The 20,287-nt window shown below is 38.4% G+C and overlaps 3 protein-coding genes and 1 long non-coding RNA gene across 8 annotated transcripts in view; 3 read left to right on the top strand and 1 right to left on the bottom strand.

Annotated features, from left to right (window-relative positions):
• The first annotated feature begins 111 nt into the window (after positions 1 to 111).
• Positions 112 to 3,037, top strand: LOC143905097 (KICSTOR subunit 2). The gene is made up of 10 exons (XM_077420246.1): positions 112 to 263; positions 357 to 440; positions 530 to 676; positions 750 to 901; positions 981 to 1,121; positions 1,207 to 1,345; positions 1,414 to 1,607; positions 1,679 to 1,829; positions 1,946 to 2,056; positions 2,114 to 3,037. Exons 1-10 carry the CDS (start codon positions 249 to 251, stop codon positions 2,282 to 2,284), a joined length of 1,305 nt encoding a protein of 434 aa, XP_077276372.1. The 5' UTR covers positions 112 to 248; the 3' UTR covers positions 2,285 to 3,037.
• Positions 3,038 to 5,242: 2,205 nt separating this feature from the next.
• On the top strand, positions 5,243 to 11,041 carry LOC143905095 (cytochrome P450 6k1-like). 3 transcript variants are annotated; one of them, XM_077420243.1, is made up of 7 exons: positions 5,258 to 5,376; positions 5,727 to 5,771; positions 7,759 to 8,290; positions 8,524 to 8,892; positions 9,079 to 9,263; positions 9,446 to 9,734; positions 10,205 to 11,041. In XM_077420243.1, exons 3-7 carry the CDS (start codon positions 7,771 to 7,773, stop codon positions 10,384 to 10,386), a joined length of 1,545 nt encoding a protein of 514 aa, XP_077276369.1. In that variant the 5' UTR covers positions 5,258 to 5,376; positions 5,727 to 5,771; positions 7,759 to 7,770; the 3' UTR covers positions 10,387 to 11,041. The 3 variants fall into 3 exon arrangements, with proteins under 3 accessions (XP_077276367.1, XP_077276366.1, XP_077276369.1); XM_077420241.1 differs by lacking the exon at positions 5,727 to 5,771 and having other exon boundaries at positions 5,243 to 5,376; XM_077420240.1 differs by having other exon boundaries at positions 5,247 to 5,771.
• Positions 10,819 to 12,997, bottom strand: LOC143905102 (uncharacterized). Its single transcript, XR_013259106.1, has 2 exons — positions 11,253 to 12,997; positions 10,819 to 10,993 (listed from the first exon to the last, which is right to left on the bottom strand). It is a non-coding gene; the product is annotated as an uncharacterized LOC143905102 (long non-coding RNA).
• Positions 12,998 to 13,523: 526 nt separating this feature from the next.
• The window catches only part of LOC143905023 (uncharacterized), a 37,505-nt gene continuing 30,741 nt past the window's right edge, over positions 13,524 to 20,287 (top strand). For all 3 annotated transcript variants that reach the window (XM_077420115.1, XM_077420116.1, XM_077420117.1), the window contains exon 1: positions 13,524 to 13,896. In XM_077420115.1, coding sequence (XP_077276241.1) covers positions 13,895 to 13,896 — 2 coding nt within the window. In that variant the 5' untranslated portion in view covers positions 13,524 to 13,894. The remainder of the gene's footprint in view (positions 13,897 to 20,287) is intronic.

Raw genomic sequence — 20,287 nt, forward strand, 5'->3', positions numbered from 1 at the left:
ATTAGACAAATTGATCGATCAATTAAATCGTAATAATTAAGAATATTGTGGATTAATATAAAAGCTGCATTACCACATTACTACAAACTTGAAATCAAGTCGATATCTCGCAAGGTCGAATCGACTCATATACGTAAATGTCGACGTCGACATACACAACGTTATAACATAACCTCGTTTAGTATGACAGTTGACACCCATATATGACACTCACATGGATAAAAGAGACTTACGTGCTATAAAACCCTATGGACGAGTTAAAGGTATCTTAAATCTCCTCCGCCTAGTGGAAATTAAAAAAAAAATTCCGCATGATTTGATTGTTGTTTATTCGCGTTTGTTGCAAACAAAAATAGAGGATGGATCACGAAGACGAGTTCCTCAACACCTTCTTTACCCAGGTCGCACAATTATGCTCCGACAAGGCCAAGGAGACAGTTGTGAGTGGCTAAATTCCTGTTGTATATATGTAATATGAATACTCGCAATTGTATAATTGCATCTGAGGGAAAATGTATCTTTAATTCAGGAGAGAGAAAGGGAGTCGTGCAAACAGATGCAAATGGGTCCATGGGGAATGCTCCTGATGCACTTACCGCAGATAGCCGTGGCGGAGCGTTCATACGCGGATTTAGGTTTTCTCAATACTAAAAACAAAGGTTTCCTCAGAAAAGATGTATGTATTTAACAAGGAAGAAGTTGCTTCAGTCATCACTCGTCTCAAACTTCATTTGCGTTGATATTTACAGAATTCCTTGAAGACTGTCTACGAATCATTGAAGTCCGACTTGAAAAGATTAGAGGAAATGACCAAGGGAACGAACTCTATCGGCACGACAGTCGCAAATGTTTCCAATCAGCTCTGTCAGTTCATCACGGCAAGAATCCAGCTGATAGATTTGTCAGTATACTAGCACTTCAAACCTCCTATTCCTAATGTCATAGATGATTGTATTACAGCTGTGATTATTGTATTACAGCTACGAGAGAATGTACAACATGAGTATAAACAGCAAAGTTATGAAGCATCAGGAATTGCTGCAGTGTATAGAAGGGATAGTGAAGTGCTATTTATTATCCTGTTCTCATTTGGCGTTAATTGCTATTAAGACAAGTTTAACGTGCGTATCCCCTGGTGATTTTTTAGCAATGTGAAATATTGTAGACTTCAATACGCGTGAGAAGCTAATAATTTTTATTATTTAGATTAGAATGCGAAACACTAGTGCAATTAATGAAAGCGCAAGTAGAAGTTCAAAACTGGAGATTTTTACCGACCCTGATGGCGCTCTATGGAGCGCAAACGCGAATGGCAGCTTGGGAAAGAACTCTGCAGAGCAAGGAGGTTAGCGATATGTAAATAAGAACATCGAAGCAGCTTATTGAGTATTCTAATTCGAGATATTTTTTTAGTCGTGGAAATTGGGCTTCAGTGCGACGTTCCTCAAGGCAAATCAACAACCAGCGTTGTATCAATGGCTGGTGAAGCTTCGCGGTGCCATATTGGCTAAGTGTTCTCTGTATTTCCACACTACTTTAAGCCAACAAGCTAGTCCAGGGGAAATGAGGAGTATTGTGAGCAAGCAGAGTGTAGATTATTATCATAAGTAAGATACAGATATTATTTTGTTGCTCCCGCAGCACTTACAGGCACACAAATTGACAGACGCTTTTACAGGATACAGAGTTTTCAACGAAAGTACGACATACTAGCCGTACTGATAATCTTCGACTCCAGAGAAACTGAAAATTCAGGTTCGGGATACAGACATCCAGGGAGAGGAGCAAACTCGTCCGAGAGCTTTCCCATTGTCGTTTGTTGTCCTGGTGTAAGTACAAACTTATCTTTTAATTGCTTTTATTAATACAAGTATGTATGTATTAGTATCCACAGATAAGTAGTATAAAACTCTGTGCTTTTTTACGTAATTAATGTTTCTTACAGACTTTCACGCAGAAACCATCAGTACACTTGAACAATATTCAGACCAAGATAAAGGAACGACACGCCGAACTTCTCGCTATGGACAAAGTGATTTACCATAAAAGCACGAAGGTACGCCTATTACGAAATGATCTTTGAGCAGATTGTAAATTAATGACGTTTCTGCAGGACTTGTGTACGTACTCTTTCCACAATACCGACCCCACTATGACTCTTGTGATCGTGTTCGAAAACGGGAAGCAGAAGGATAAAGAAACTCATATCACGTCGTTTATGATGGACCTGTCTACGCAAATTAGATGCAATAAAGTTTATGAATGTCTCAAATTATCAAAATGAATGTCTGCGCGAAAGTAAAAGTATGAAAATATTGGATTATGCCAAAGACATAATTATGTTAAAAAACTCATTAATATAAGTTTATCATGTGATATACGGTTATATAAAAGGTAATAAGAATAAGGTCTATATATATTATTTGCATGTATACATTATTAGCTTTGTACATATTCCTAAAATGATTTTATAAAGTAAAATAGCGAAAGCTCTCTAAAAAACCGGATTTCTTTACTTATATTCTTTAATTAGAAAAAGATATTCAGTTTAAGAAGTTCGAATTTTAACAGCGAATACGACACAAAAAAGATCCACGACGAATGACGTAAGAAACATCCTCATATATATTTCCAAACTTGTAACAGTCCATAAAATCAAAACTTTCTTGGAAAATTATTTCACGCTGTTGATATGCGAAACACTGTCAACCGTGCATTTTTCGCGTTGGGGTGAAAACACGCGACAGTTCTATCAAGTAAACTCCGCGCGATCGTAGTGTCGCTCGTACAACGGATTTCCCGCAACTTGGCCGCACACTCAAGTTAATCTAGTATTTCATTAATTGTACGAATTGGTCAAATGTAAAAATAATGAGCCCCCATGTATCAGCATCTTAATCGCCGAATGAAATATTTACGTTACAGCAGTTATCAAATATATTTTATTCGATATAGATAAGATTAGTTATTAATTGCGCGGTTTCATCTGATAATGCATAATTTAATTTTATTCAATCTGGTACTAGTATCGAGAAAAAACGGTAATACATATAAGTAATATTTTTAAAGGCCGTCCTGCTTGTACCGAATGCCATTGCGATTAAATGCATTTTGGACTTTGCATTTACTTAGTTATAAATTAAATATTAGTCCTTATCTCAGGTTTTAAACATCCGCTAGAAACAGGTCAACCTATAGAGGCCCTCCACCGCCCCCGCCGATTCTGATCGGCGGTCCTCTTATTTTATTTACAACACGTTTTTTCACATTTCTTTCATTAATAATTATTAATTTATTTTATTCCTCTTACAATTTACTTTACATTTTTTTATTGTATTAGTCGCAATTTCGAATTTTGAAAGCCTTTGTCCCACTGTGCGGCGGCCAGATCCGGGGGCTCGGCTCGCGAACAACCGCCTGACTGCGGCGGCAACGGCGCGCACAAGAATTGCAATTATAAATATAAAATTATAAATGTCAAATAGAGCAAGCAAGACTTAGTTTTAACTTTAAATTTGTTTTCTGTAATGTTAAAACTAGCGTGTTCATGTTTATTGCAACATAAATCGATAACACACTAGGAAATTGGTTAATTATACGTTAATTCTCAATAACGTTTAACAATTTTTCTATATTTTTATTTATAATATTAATTATAATATACAAATTTAAATATTGTTTTTACGTGCCAAATGTTTTCTCCGTATATATGGTATATGTTATAATTACATTTCAAAAATTTTTATATAACGAAAGGTCTTTTTAAAAATAACTTATTTTTATTTTATCAAGACGAACAACCAATTAGTAACAATTAGTAACAAGCAACTTCATTTTCAGTAGAGGGAGAAATGAGCATGCGTACTTAATTATTACAACAAAGAGATTGCGCAGTATATCTTCAGGCTTTAAGAACGTTACGTATATTTAGGCCGGTATTCATAGTTATTTAAGACCGTCTTAAGTTCAATCTTAAGATGTCATGAACCACGCACAGAGTCGTATTAGCGTCTTAAGACGTTACTTAAGACGATCTTGAAGACTATTCATAGTCGGTTCTTATATTTAAGACCATCTTAAGTACAATCTTAAGACGTCATGAACCACGCACAGAGCCGTATTAGCATCTTAAGATTTTACTTAAGACGGTCTTGAAATAAGATCTGATTATGAATACCGGCCTTATAGTGCGTCAGAGCAGTAGGGGAGACCGGGGCTAGAAGTAGAAGTCACACGGGTAAGTTATCACAAAGCTTATGTCTCGTTTAATAAATTGAGTGGAATATTCTTCTTTATAGTGTAGGTTGCTCCTATCGTGTTAGTCGGGTGTACGAAATAGCTCGTTTCAAAAACATCGCATGTGATATTTACGAGCACTTTTTAAAAATTGGAGGTCGCGAGTAAATTTTTCTTACCTCTATTTTTATTGTTTCGTTGGTTTTTGGAATTATTAGTCGTAATTTTTTTTTAGTCATAAGAAACTTTCTGTATTTAGTTAACCGTCTCTCTCTCTCTCTCTCTCTCTCTCTCTCTCTCTCTCTCTCTCTCTCTCTCTCTCTCTCTCTCTCTCTCTCTCTCTCTCTCTCTCTCTCTCTCTCTCATTGCCACATAGTTTATAAATATAATTTTCTTTTGTTTAAAATGACCGTTTAAAGTAAGTTGTCTCCTCAAATGAGATGGGATTCAAAGTTTATGAGAATTATTATTCTTTTATTTACTCTAAGTTTATGAGAATTATATTACAAAGTTGATGAAAATTATTAATTTTTTGTTTAATTCATGCTGCAATATATTATTAAGTTAAATTTACCAAAAACTGGCACTAACTTTAATAAAATATTAAAACAGAAACTATTTGTCGTATGTTTCCTCTACGTGAAAGATACATGACAATTAATCCAAAGTCATGTGACAACCAACCCTGGGTATGGGGTAAGTTGTCACATTTGCGCGGTTTTACTTAGAATTAAATAACTTTTTTGTGTATAAATATTGTTACGTGCGAGCAAAATTCAATCTAAAAATAGCCAAGAATGTTAAGAGCAAAGAATCGATATTGATTAATTATCCGATTTCTGATGGGGAGACGGTTCTCAGGCCGCGGTTCACAAGGGATAAAATTACACCTATAGTGATAAGACTTTCCTCCTCCTTCAAACGTGAAGACAAAAGAAGTGGGGAGAAGCTCGCGCGAGGGGGAGGGGGGTTCTTGCCACTTGAATATAAATAAGAGCGAAAAATCATCGATCATCAGTTCTAAAAGATGTAGTTACATTATAAGGTAGTATACAATATTATAAAATATTGCTAACATTTTTTTAAATCAGTATTTGAAAAGTGTGACAACTAGCTCCGGTCTCCCCTAGTGCATAATTAGTAATTATTTTTGTAAACTTATTTTTAGGCCTTGTGTTACTTTTTCGTGTAAACAATATCAGTAAACTCACGGTGATCATTTGTGATTTTAGTAAAAACAATAATTAATAATTATAATAATATCTTTGTCGTTAAACTGGAATGGATTACATCGTTCAGCAAAAATACGCTTGATCCTACCACAATATGCTATATCACTTGAATATTTCTGTTTTTAAATAATTGATCGATTAATTTGAGGAGAAAAGCCGAGTACTCATTATAATTACGATATTTGAGCGTAAGACTTAAGGGGGATTACCCAATTAGAAAGTTCGAAAAAATTGATTGTTCAATTTTTGCATTCCAAGCAAGGTGGAGGACTTTATATATAGACCTGGAATCGATGATTCTATGTAAGTTGAAAAATTTTTGCGATTTATTCATTGTTCAATTTTCAAACGCGTTTTTCTCGAAACCATGTTAAAAATCGGTGACCAAAATATCTCGGCAACCACTGAACCGTTTAATTTGAAATTCATAGAGATTATTCTATACATAATTATCTAGTCTTTGTCGTAGGATTTTTTTTAAGTGACAGTTTTTTTTTATCGGCAAAATAAACCCAAATTTTTCCCTAAAAATCGAACCCTTAAATTCAAACGCCCGCCATTTTGTAAAAAATCGATATTTTCAAAAACCCCTACGACAAAGACTGAATTATAGTGTCAATTTTAATAATCTTTTTGGTTTTTTTAATTCTGATGATTACAAATGAAATGGGAGTGGTCACCGCGGAGGACCTTTTTTTTGCGGCAGTCGACAGAACCCATGAATACTCCGCCAATATTGAATATTTTTTAATAAAAAAAATTTAACATATTCTTAAAAGTGTGTACTTTCATGTAGAAAAAATACCAATACCATAATTCATATAAATTTCCTTAAAAAAATTCACAAAAATTGCCTTTTTTCGCGCTTCTAATTGGGTATTTCCCCTTAAATATCTCAGGACTCATAAATTCGCGTTTTTATTCAACGTATATGTATGTATTATGTGTTTTAATTAATCGTCATATATACATATATATATATATATATATATATATATATATATATATGTGTATATTGTGATTCATAAAACGAATCGAAATAATTTAGACAATGATTAATTAAAACAACTTTTTATTTTAACTTTTTATTTCAACTTCTTTTTCTTGGTTGAATTATATAAAACTTCGTTTAACTATATAAACGACTTTATTCGAGCCAGTTTTCTGCATTTATTTAACGCAATATAATATATCATTTCAAGATTATATATTGCTGAGTAAGTACAAGTATATCAGTGTTGATTTGATCATTCTTTCTGTATATGTGAAAAAACGCAGCAAAATTATCAGGCTTTGAAAACAAGAAATTAATTTCCGCGTTTGCGATTTTTCACATATACAAAAAGAATAATCAAATCAACACTGATAAACTTGTACATACTCAGCAATATATAATCTTGAAATGATATTATTAGATTAAATGCAGGTTAATCAGGTTAAATGCAGAAAACTGGCTCGAATAAAGTCATTTCTATAGTTAAACGAAGTTTTATACAATTTAACCAAGAAAAAGAAATTAAAATCAAAAGTTGAAATTCTTATAAGAATTTAAGATTATATATTGTTGCGTATGCACGAGTATGTTAGTGTTGATTTAACACATATTTTTATCTGTGTAGAAATAAATTGAAAGTGAAAGTTAATTTAATACAAAAATCAAATATAAAAATTCAATACGAGTTTGAAAGTTGCATGATGTAAAGGCATGGTTGTGCAAAACATTATTATATATTAATTAAAACGTTGTTTAATATTACAATTACTTTTCTTTTATGCACTTCTAACGATCTCCGAATTAACTTTAATGTGATTTTGCTAACATTTTTAATTAATTAATAATTTAAATATTAAATACTAAAGTTTTATTTTTAAAACTGTTGTTTAAAATTTTGTTATATAATTTGATTACATAAGTCTCTTCTCTGATTCATATATATAAGTCTTAACATTATTTAATACTAAAAAAGTACTACAAGCAGCAAAAGAGCACTGCTCGTTATCATAATTTAATGCAATGATGTAAATAATGATATAAATTACTCAACCATATACCAGTGGGCCTATTCTGTAACTCTTAACGACAGTTTCGTTATCGTATTTGTTTTATTGTTACGCAGTTTTTTTTGCCATAGAGTATATACCTGCGCAACTGTCGTTATATGAGCACATATTTTTTACGATTAACAATTATTTTCTCAACGATATACTAATGTCTTTTCAATCTCGTAAATTATAAAAATATTACATTCTCTTTAATTATACAAATACAACAAACATATTTTTATTATAGAGAAGCTGCGAAATGGCGCTCATAACGGAGTACTGGACCCTGGATGGCATAATTATTCTTACAATTTTTATTATAATCGCTTACCTTTACATGACTCGCAATTTCAAGTACTGGCAAAAACGAGGCGTTCTGGAAATACCGCCCACACCTTTCGTGGGCAATTTTATGGAATGTCTACTTTTACAGAAAGCCCCGGCGTATTTCCTAAAAGATCTCTACGAGCGAGCGAAGGGCGAACCTTATATAGGTTTCTACATTTTGGACAAGCCCTTCTTGTTGCTTCGCGATCACGAACTCATTAAGCACGTCTTGATAAAAGACTTTAATATTTTCTTCGATCGATACGGCACGGGCAATCTAAATGATCGTATTGGTTACGCCACTCTTTTCTTCCTTAAAAATCCAGCTTGGAAAATTATAAGAACGAAATTGACACCTTTCTTCACATCCAGTAGATTGAAGAAAATGTTTGGCCTGATGCTAGAATGCGGGAAGCATTTGGATGAATATCTCGACTCATTAAAATTGAATGGTAAGTTGGAGCATATATACATATATATTGAACACATTCATATGAAATAAAAAATATAGAAAGAAGATGAAGTTTGTGACTATAACCACAATCATCTGTAAAGTTTTTGTAGTATTAAAATATTTTATGTTATTGTACACACGAAGATGTTTGCTCGTGATAATAAAAATGCGAGAATCAGAGTATATCTACAGCTAAACGGATTTAATTAACTGCGATGACATTGCCGACAGGTAAGGGACAAATAATGGACGTAAGGGATGTGAGTTCCAAATTAACTATGGATGTGATCTGCATCACTGCTTTTGGACTCGACGTGAACACGTTCAAAGATCCAAACACCGATTTCCGCATATATGGCAAAATGAGTTTGAAAAATAATTACGTGCGCGGCTGGGAAATGCTCGCAATGTTCTTCCTTCCGGATATATCTCGTATGGCTAATCTGAAATCGTTTGGTAAGGAGACCACCATCTTTCTGCGCAAAATTTTCTCGGAGACAATCACTAAGCGCATGGAATCTGGCGAGAAGAGATACGACCTCATCGATATTCTGATCGAGATAAAAAAGAACAGTAGCGATGAAGAGATTGAAGGCTTCAGTAAGCGACATAATTATATTCACATAGTATATATATAAGAATAATTAAAGATGTGTAATATAACGGCTTGCGATAACAACATCAGACTAACCGACAAGTTTGATCAATAATCACGCCGCGATAAACGAATTTAATTGTAGTAAGTATCAAAAGTCTTCAAACTCTAACAGATTAATTAAATTTTAGAATTCGATGGAGATGATCTCATGGCACAAGCGGCCAGTTTCTTCTCAGGTGGTTTCGATAGTTCCACAATACCGATCGCTTTCACGTTGTACGAACTCGCATTGCAACTTGAAATTCAGAGTACACTAAGAAAAGAAATACTCGAGGCGCTCAACGATTCCGACGGAGAAGTCACGTACGACACGGTATGCAAATATCTGCTACAATATATGCTGCTCCGTCGGAATAATTTTTGTGATAAACGTTACATAAATATAGGTGACACTTTTACCGAATCAAATACTTCTTTTGTCTATCGATTTTATTTTCGAACAAGTTTTTGAACTTGTCAAATTTCCGATATGTAAAAAAAATACTTCTTTACTAGATCACGTCGCTATCATATCTGGATATGGTGGTATCGGAAACTTTGAGAAAGTATCCGTCACTAGGATTTCTGAATCGCATGACAATGCAGACTTACGAAGTACCGAACTCTAATCTCGTACTCGAGAAGGGCACGCCAATTTACATCCCGATGCTTGGCCTACACTACGATCCAGAATATTTCCCCGAGCCTCATAAGTTCGATCCGGAGCGATTCAATGAGGAGAACAAACGTAACAGACCGCCATGCGTCTATTTCCCATTCGGAGAAGGTCCACATGTGTGTATAGGTGTGTATAAGAAATCGAATTTAATTGTCATGTCGAGAAAGGATTAATATTACCAATCATGCGAAATTAAAATAAGTAAAAAATTAAAGGTATACTTTATACTATAGCTATACAAGTCTATATTTTTACATTTAGGCGAATTATGAACGAATTGCATTTAACTTGAAAATTGAATTTGAAAACACTTAACAGCGCAAACTTTAAAATATTGTTTACATGCGCAGATTGCACAATACGTAAATCAGAAATAAAGAAACCGGCAGAGATAAACTACGATAGAATTAATATTGGAGCAATTAAGTCATATTAATAGCAACAATATTATTCGGGACTTTTAGTCTAACTTAGATTTTATAATTATAGAATTGACAGTTTTAATTGGAAAGTTACGAAATAACAAAATAAAATCGCAAATTATTTTTTGTTAGAATAATGTGATAAGCTATATTGCATTATTATCCATTTTGCAGGCACTCGCTTCGGGCTTTTAATGATAAAGCTAACGCTCGTTAAAATCTTGAGTAAATATGAAGTGACACCGTGCGAAAAGACTATGATACCGATGATAGCTGATCCGGCAACAAGTTTGACAACACCGTTAGATGGTGTAATATATCTCAATATGCAAAAAATTGATACTGCTGCTAATTAAGATTTGGCAAAGTATTTTTGATAACAAAGTGGTATAATTACATTAAAAAATTTTTAATATATTAACATTTTACCATTTCTAGATTTTACCATTATTACTCTAATTGTAAGTAGAATATTGATCTACGTAACAAAATTTTGAAAATTTAATTCATCGTGCAATTTACTAATTTAAAAATTCGCGAAATAAAATTTTGATTTGATATATTTTATTTAAGATTTAAAAAATTATTTAAAAATTATTTATACAGAACGCGAAAATTTATCAACGTACGTCAACGATGAGCTCTGTGCGAGCTCTATGCGTGCGAAGTGTGCGAGTATTTTCTCAAGCACAATCGCATAATACATCATTAAATAAACGTATACCGTAAGTGACCAAGATTAAATATTTGCCATACGTAAGTTTTAGCCCATCCATTTTAAGGCAACGTATCTACGAGATATAATAAATTTATACTATATAATCTATTGTCATATAATTCGACCAAGATATATTTGCTCTGTCTTTGATCAATCGTAGATTCTTTGCCTAAGTAGAAAAAAATTCTGACTTACCAATTAACCCGATGCGCAACAGGCGGAGTTATTCACGTATAGCTACGACACTGTAACGTACAAACATATAAAATTTAAATTAAAGAAGCGTTCAAAATAATCAATATTTCAAAAGATAATTCTTACGTGCCTCTAATTTGTCTTTCAATAAAAATATTTACTAATACACGTATCTATCTACCGAAAAAGATCTTTACAAGAGTAAAATTTTAGATAATTTCTCTTTTTCTAATTATTCTTAACTCTTATCGAGATAAAACAATCTAAATAAATGGAAAACAATGATCAATGACGAGAAATGATACTCACCCCAAGGGGTTGCTCCGTCGGTGCCCGATGTCTCTCTCAGACCTCCTCCTCCTCTCATAGGACGTCATCGGGCTTCCTCCTCCCACCGCACGGGACACTCGCGAGAAACACTCGCCGCGGATAATAAACTACACGCGCGCGCGGACTAATTTCATTAGAAAGTCTTTCTCTCGCGCGATACTGTACGGCACTCCCGTTTATAAAAGTCCTTTAGTCCGCGTACTTGAACGCGACACTCCCGAAGCAAACGCGACGAACCGGCTGCGGTTCGTTTATTCAATTAAATCGGCGGACGCGAGATTACGTTAGCTTCCCCGTCTTTAGATTTTTATCCAAGCGGAACAAAGTGTTTCGAGCCTTCCCACCTCGCCAATATCGTACCCATGGGAAGGAAGTATATTTACTCCTGTAATACAAAAGCAGCTAGGTATAACGATTAATTTTTCGTGCAAATTTGAAGGAGTCGCGACGCCGCGTGCTCCGCGTCGTTCCGCGCTCATCACCGCGCGTTATTTATAATGTTAATGCGCGCGCGCGCGCGCGCGCGACGAAATGTTCCAAGGTGTCGGCAACTTGGCGCGATATACTACGCAAGTCGAGCGGACGGTTAACAAAGGCACGCGCTTGGTTAATCGAAGATACGCTATATTGAAATTAAATATCACACTCGCAGCACGTATAAACGGTATATCGCGATAGTAAAACCGCATTATTAATATGAACAACGAAGACGCGTGACTGCCGGCCGCTAATTTACGCGACGCGAGATATGCGTTACGGAGATTACGACGAAACATTCACGAAACGGGCGCGACGTATCGCGGCGTTCCGTTACTCCGAATATACGTCACTCGATACGATCCACTGTCTCGCTCAGCCCTCTTTTTCCCTACCTACGGAGAGAATCGGGGGATAAATCACGCGCGACGCGACAATTCCGGCACGCATCAGCGTTCGAATATTCGAAGCACGACGCGAGATAAATGAATGCGGACCATCGTTCACAATTATGCCGTTTACATATACCTTCGCGTACCTCGACGTCTCGAGCGAGCGCGCCGCGCGACACGTTATTCATTAATTCCGACAGACACCTCTTACATACACTCGTAAATTGTTGAACACACAGGGCGCGTATTCCCGCGGCCCGCGAAACGAGGAAGCAGGCAGCAGGCGTGCCAATCACCGAAATGAGCGCGTTCGGAAAACAGCACGAAGCACGGTGACGTCGGTGACGTCGGTGACGAGCGCGCGCGGAGCACGAACACTTCCTACCTGTGCGAACGTCCTCGGGAGAACGATAACTGAGTCACTGACGCAGGTAACACTACTCCGAGCGTTGACGGAAACAACGTCGAAAACGCGCCGATCTTCGAGGTACGGAGCTTTCGAGTTCAACGGTCGCGCCGCTAGTACGGGTTGGTACGGACTGCGCGGCGCGCGCCCTGCGCGGTGCCTACACTGCTTGCTACGTCACCGTTATCGATCGCCGCGCCGGTGGCGCGGAGCGGCGGCTCGGCGCGCGCGCGCGAACGGCGCAACGGCCCGCGCATTCACTCAAACAATACGTGACGCGTTCGAAACGTCGGATCGCGAGACGTTGTCGGTCGTGTACGTCCTTTCTCGCGAATGAAAAGAAATTCGGTTACGGGGTGTCGCAAGCTGAACGTACGCCGAGTATTTAATTCGTTCCTTCTTGGTGTCGACCGAAACGAGGGAGATGCCGTCGCTAGACGAAGCCGGCTGTGGTTTGGCGGGTTTTCCGCAGTGCGCCGTGATTGAACTTAAATAGGGATTCTCTGTGTCGCTTATTTCCCAAATATTATTCGTTTTGCTTACAAAATTTTCCATAAAAGTCTTTGTCTCGCGTTTGAATTTTTTGATTGATAGAAAATACGTATTTTTAATTTAAAATGTAACTCAGACAGCACACATATTCAAAAGCGGGACATAAGACATTTTTTAGATGATTTTTAGATGATCTTACGAAAAGATTGGCTATTTATGTTTTGATTTTGGACATTGTGCTATTGTGCTGTCTGGGAAGTGTGAAAGCGAAAGAAGAGAAAAAGTGAGAGAGAAAGAGAGGCGAGCTGTTAAATATTTTTCACGTAATATAAATATTTTAATAAGGGAATATTTATCGCGCGCGATACACGTAAGATATAAATAAATCAATTACAATCGAGAATCCTCGAGAACGAATAGACTGCCATCGTAAAACATCTCTCGGCGGGTGGCGCCATCCCGCCTCCTGCCCTGAAAGCCGCAAGCCGAATGGAAAGTGGAAAGTGCCGAACGCGATCAGCTGTTGTCGCACGCGTCGCGGAGTTGCGCGTAATTTATTATCGCAAACGTTATTTCGTCGCGGTCCACATCGATCCGCGATCGGTTGGTTGCGGGAAATCGCAAATCGCACGCAGTCGCTACGTATTTCACCTCTGCCTCGAGCGGCAGCGATAAGACGGGGCCTTCGCGGGATTTGCGGCGCTGCGAGGTTATTATGTTCGACAAGTATCATCTCCGGTGTTCCTCGTCCTCGGGGACGCGACGAGAATCAACGGAGCGCTGAATCGAGACCCTTCGATGTCTACGAAGTCGCATAGCGGCGTCAGTGAAATACCGTCGGCGAGGAACAAAAAATGTGAGTAACCTCATATCCTTTGTGTGTCTCGTCTTTTCACGACCATTGACGTTTGTCAAGCGCACGCGCAGACGTAAACACATGCACACATTCTAGTATTGTAAGGATTTGACGTGACGGAGGAGTTTCGTGCCGTGCAGAGCAAGTGGCACCAGGTCGCCTCGCCGTCGGTTGATTGTAGATTATACAGTCAAATTAAAATGGGAGTTGAGAGACAAGCGTCGGTGCGTCACGGCGTTGAAAAATGCGAATTCTCGCTCTCTCTCTTGAATTTTTCTATTCCAAATCGGCGACTGTATTAGACTTGCGTATGACGCGTATGATTTTGCTTTCGATAAATGTTAGTACACGTTGACGATTCTTCAGCTTCTTCCTCGTTCCGCAGAAACGACTCATCTGTACAGTTATTAGGGTTTGACGAGTCTATGCGGAGCGAAGCTAAGCTCTGGAGATATTCGTGTAAATGTAGTCTTATGTACCTATGTTTTTGTCAGATATAAGATATTAAACTTAGATATAGAAAAAAATTAGATTGGAAAAAATACAAGCTAGATAGAAGAATAATAAGAATCTAATTTAAGAATAATGAGAGAAATAAGATCCAATTGTGTACTTGATAGGTAGAGGAGAATAGCAAAAGCTCGAGTTAAAATAAATTTTTTTATTTATATCACTTAATTAAAAAAAAAAAATCTTTGTAAAGAACCAGCCAGTCTCATAGGAACGAGCATGGGAATGTCGGAGGAGAATTCTACCTGCAAGTTTTATCTTAAAAAATGCTCGCTAAGCTGTATCGACATGGCAAAACTTTCATCTCGTTTATGGTATCGTTGCATTATGCATAAAAGTACACTTGATTCCGCGACAAGTGTATCGGACAGCGGCGATATCATATTCCGATATCTTCGTCCTTTCTATGCAAAATCCTGTCGTAATAAGTAACGAGAGACACCGATAACTTTACCTTATCGTTTCAATTATTCAGAACGCTTCGAGCGAAAAGAAAAATATATAACTCTTGCTTTTTTCCCCCTATTATATCACAATTATTTCTGATGGAATGAAGATAAACTGGATTAACCACAATATTACTTCGATTCAAATTTTTGACGCCATTCGTATAAATCGTATTTGATATTAAAAGACTAATAATTTGCAATGAGAGAATAATTAAATTTTGTCAACGGAAATTGGGTGTGCAACGATTATTGGACGAGAGAAAATATGTGATATTGTGATATCGTATTCTTTTATATCAGGAAAATTTGATTGCTTGCTCATTTCATCTATATTTATATAAAATAAAAATATCTCTATGCATAATTGCAAAAAATATTCCAAGGTCGCTTGAAATATTACTTAAAATTAATAGGATTTAGCTAGTCTCTTTCTCTCTTGCTTGTTTTGGGGAAAATTACGTTGTGGAACGCGAGCGAAGCGAAACGTCTCGTAGTCGACGTCTCAACTTGTATACGCTTAGCCGCAAATTTACTTTCCGTATCATTTAACAAGCTTGCGGCTCGCGGCCAATTAACGCAACATGTGGGCCACGCGGCGCGCTAACAAAGTTTGCGTCCTCGCGGCAGGGCTCGCTTATCGCTCCTGATTATATACATTCGCGGAAATATTCTTTTGTTATCCGATGGAACGGTACGTGATTCGTTCAGATTTTTACGTTTGCCACCGCAAAAACACTTACCTCGCTGCCGCGACGTGCTATCGCGGACGTTTGCTAGCGTAGAGTGGCGTAACTATCTGGAACCCTGACTGATAACGCTCGGGATAATCCACTCCGTATTAGCTGTATATATGTATATATGCGCATACCTCTCACAAAGCGAGTCCAACTGCTCCAACCCGCGCCACGTGCGCGGATTCGTGACTGGGAAAAGTTTGCGGGAGCCGACGCGCCCGTGTACACACGGCTTAAGCGTAAGTATTTTGCATAATGCGATTTTCATGCCTCCGATTCCGCATTTGGGATTGTATACCTAGCCCCGCGACATATATCTCCCGTGTATATATAGCGATCACGCGCAGAGATGGATTTAACGCGTCCTCTGTTTATCAATCCATCTCGCGTTTGAAAGTTCCCCTCCCCTCGTTTCTCCGCACATCAGCCGCTTTTGCTTTACGCTTTTTTTATTCCTACTTCTGGCTAATTGTTGATAAGTGTTTCAGCAAAATCTGTCACGCACAACGGTTCCTCGTTTAATTTTCTATCTTTATCTCTCTATTTCTTTTTCTCCGTTTATTGAAATATTTCGATTAACTCGGCTCAACTTGAAAATTTTTAATCGCGGACGAATAGAATCGAAAATTCACAACCACGCTTCCGCTTTCTTCGAAATCGTTTTGCTAACTTTGTTTGGAGTAGAATTGACTCGGAAAGGGGAAAAGGGAGCGGTTTCTCTTCCGATCGTGTAACACGCGCACACATACGTTCCGTGTTCTGCATTTTTAATTTCCCTCTATTTTACCTTTCTCAATCCTGCTCGGTATACATCTCCATTTTACCGGGCGTGTAACTTACGGCCGCGGCCTGCGTTTCTGCTAAAAATACAACTTCCTTGACACGGGTGCGGCGGCGGTGCGGTGTTATCTCGCCGATTCTCACGTGCGTAAACCCGGCGCCCTGCCGTAATAAATGCCACGTGCTGGCCGCGCACCGAAATTAGAACCGTTTGACCACCTAATAAGCGGACCTTTCCTCGTTACAAACGCAGATAGACGCGTCTTGAAGAATGTGCGAGCTATTGTGAATTATTATCGAAACTCCCCGCCCTGAGCGATGCCGAAGCAGAGCTTGGGCTAAACGAGAATTGATTTACACCTTTGAAATTATTTTAATAAATACGTTTAATCGGCTGTGGAGAAGGTAACGACTGAATGATTTAATCTTTATTGCATTCTTTGAAAATTTACTATCGGTAAGATTTATATTTTCTTGGTTCGCGGATAAACGTTATTGTGATACTGGTGCGCGAAGAATCGAATGGTATCGATTAAATTCCGATCTCTGTTAAATTCCAGCATCCCTCTGCGCCGGACACCTGCGATTGAACTGGTGTCGCGTTGCACAGAACGTTGGCAATAGCAGCTCCATTGTCCGCCTTTCCCGCGTATCTGTCTGTTCTTAATAAGCGAACGTGGGACATTTGGCGGCTGTTGTTGGCCAACTCAGCCAGCCTACGTACGCGACTGTCAGGAAAACCCGTCGAAAGGAAAACGGCATGAGACTCCGGGCGTCGCGCGTCGGCGACGAGTCTCGCCTCCGTTGGACCGCGCCGACGTCTTTCGACGTCGTAGCTTTTCTGACCCGAGGCGCCTAGACGCATCGCGTCGGTGTCCCCTTGCCAGGGAAACCGTCTTACGTCTTATCGCGTCGTCTACGTTGCGACAGGTTTTTCATCTTGTCCCCCGCCTCCCCCTCTCTCCCCCGGCAACTATTCTTTATTTCTAATGACCTCGACGCGATCCTTCGAATTCACTTTCGCCGGACGTTTATAACGATGTCTGTCTTCGCTTTAAAAGATTTATTATTCAATTACTTACCCGTGCAAGACTGTCACATACGCAGATATCCTTCGCTGATTCTCAGACCGATTGCAGATTGATTTTTCTTCAACGAGAATGTAAAAGGCATCCGTTTTTAATTAATGAATGAAAATGCTATGAAATAAAATGTTTACGGAATTATTTATAATTTGTGTCATTTTTTTTTTCAATTTTTGAACGACTTGACAAACCGCTTTTCCAGTCTGCGTCGCAAATTGTGCATACGAATTGCAGGTCATGTTGCCGTAGTTTCTCTCTTGCCTCGCGAATATAAAGACGACTGAATTTAAGGGAACATTTGACATCAATCGCGAATGTCTATTTCGTGGAAAACACTATCTGCGAGAAAATTGACGGATATTGTGAATTTTTCTCCTTTATATCTTGAACTTGGAGAAACGTATTTTTCAGAAAACACGTAAAATTAACAATCACACGGCATAACGTGTGGTATAAATTATTAATTTATTCGTGAACTTTTTTGGCATTTCTCATCTCTCGTATGGATATCCTTTTCTCAAATTTTATTAGATTCACGCACACAAATCGAATCGTGAAATATTGATTCCATATATATGATGTGAACCGTCGATATACTTGACGCAATACCTGGCGTTCGTGCCTCGATCGCAGACTCCGTTAAATCGAATAGGTAAGCGTCTTTATATGTATAAGTACGCCTGTCTGTGTGCGCCCGCCTGTCTTCTCCGGGCAACATTTGCGTAGGTACAAATAATAGTATCGCCGCTGCGCATCTTACGTCAGCCGCACGTGGCGCGAGAGATGCACGTTCTAGAGATGAGATATTTCGAGTACGCGTAATCGGAACGGCGCGGAGCGGAGATTTAATCGCGAGCCAACATACACACGGGTTTGCCCCGGGCGAGTTTAGAGTTAATTAATAACGAGCGAGTCGCCCCCCCCCTCTTTGTTTTCGACTTAACATTCCGTTTGCAGAAACGGATGAGCTAATAGCTTCTATAAGCATTGCCGTTGTCCTATATCCTCAGTTCGTCGACTTGCACGCGCGTCTGCTTGTAAATATTTAAAAAATAAATCTTTAATATACGTGATGTAAGAAAGAACATTCTCTTAAGAACACTCGATGGGAAAGTTGAACCATTTCTCGAATCGAGACGTGTACTATGATCGTTCCAGGGGAAGTTTATATTTGTCGTAGCGCCTAGAGGCCATCGGCTTCATCCGCGAAGTGAAACCGCGAATGCCACTGCCACCGTGGATTCTATTTGTGTCAAACAATATAAAGTAGAGACGTATGTGCCCGCAGCCTCACTGCGGTTACATAAGCACCGATGAGGGGTGGGGAAAACGTGCACTGCAGAAACGCGGGCGCATCGTCGCCGCTGCCGCGGGGAGATCAGCCGCATCACCTTGCGCTTTCACGAAATTGAATTTGCACCCGAGAGTGCACATCGGATTATACGTCTCGAATTTGATACTAAGGGCTTAAGCAGAATGGCTGTCTTGGCAGTGTTTTATGCCTTAAGTCTTTGTCTTATGTAACGCACAATACTGTGTTAATGTTTCCTGTCTTGTGTAGTTATACGTCGCGTATACTACACAAGACAGGAAACATTAACACAGTATTGTGCGTTACATAAGACAAAGACTTAAGGCATAAAACACTGCCTTAAGGTTATAAGACAGCCATTCTGTTTAGGCCCATAGAATATCACATGTCTCGAAAACCGCACGTGTCGCGTCTCTCAATCTTTAACGCGGGAAAACCGACGAGCGTTTATTTGTTAGCCTTGCTCCGATCTTTGAAATGCGACACCCATTAATTAATAGAGTTTTGTATAAGCGTAATTATATTTATATATCGCTGTTGTTAATATTATGTTGTTTAGCTTTGTTACTATCTCATCAATTATTTTTTTATGAAAAAAATATAACATCTTTTTTTTTGTAGATAATTCTAAATATCTATTTCTCAGCTTTGACATATTGGTTTCTCGAATAAATAAATTGTTGCAAAATTACGTCGCTCTTTTCCTCGGGCGAATTCGCTCGAAACAGTGTCATTGACCGTTGAAAATTCGATTTTGTTATAATTATACGACGGGACTGATTCGACGCGCCGCCGCGACGTATAAATATCTTTCCGAATACCGATGAATCCCGCAAATAATTAAAAAGCTGAGAGCGGGGACGAGAGTTTAATGGACGTGGATCAGCCAGGCATGTAGTGACGTTTTGACACGTGCCTCGGCAGGAAAAATCGTTAATGGAGCCAGAAACCCGAGCCATCTGTGCGATAATACAGCGGAGAGACGTGAAGGATCTCCCAAATGTATGGAATACGCTTAGTGCTTCCTTCGGTATCGTCTTTCCGACGAACAATTCCGTCCCGCGTTTAACCTTTCGTGAAAGTGGAGAAGCGATCATTATCGTCAATATTGTTTTCAGTATTTATAAGATGGCTTGCCACGTAAACGTTGTACAAGGAGAGAGAATAACGTCTAAGCGAATCGTGCGAGCAACTTAGTTTCAGCGAGCAACGGTAAAACCGATTTTCCAAGGCTTCTCCCGCTTCGGCGATATACTCGGCGAGGAAATTGAATTCCGCTCGTATTAGCGAGGTCCATGTAAGTCGGAAATGGTAACTGCTGATTGCTCGTAACTTATTCCGAGGGTGCAGTATTTTCTCCTCTTTTGTAGGCAATGTCCCACGACGCGTATCTCCATTTTTATAGGAACAATTGAAATTCATAGTTCTATGTGCGAATTTCGTATTTTACCGTTACTTTTAAGGAGGTTGTAAGGCGAATCAGAAATGTTAAGAATATTGCACAAAATTTAAAACATAAGC

Source organism: Temnothorax americanus, unplaced genomic scaffold (assembly GCF_048541705.1).
Source record: "Temnothorax americanus isolate GAGA-0224 unplaced genomic scaffold, ASM4854170v1 Scaffold6, whole genome shotgun sequence".
Classification (NCBI taxonomy): Eukaryota; Metazoa; Arthropoda; class Insecta; order Hymenoptera; family Formicidae; genus Temnothorax; species Temnothorax americanus.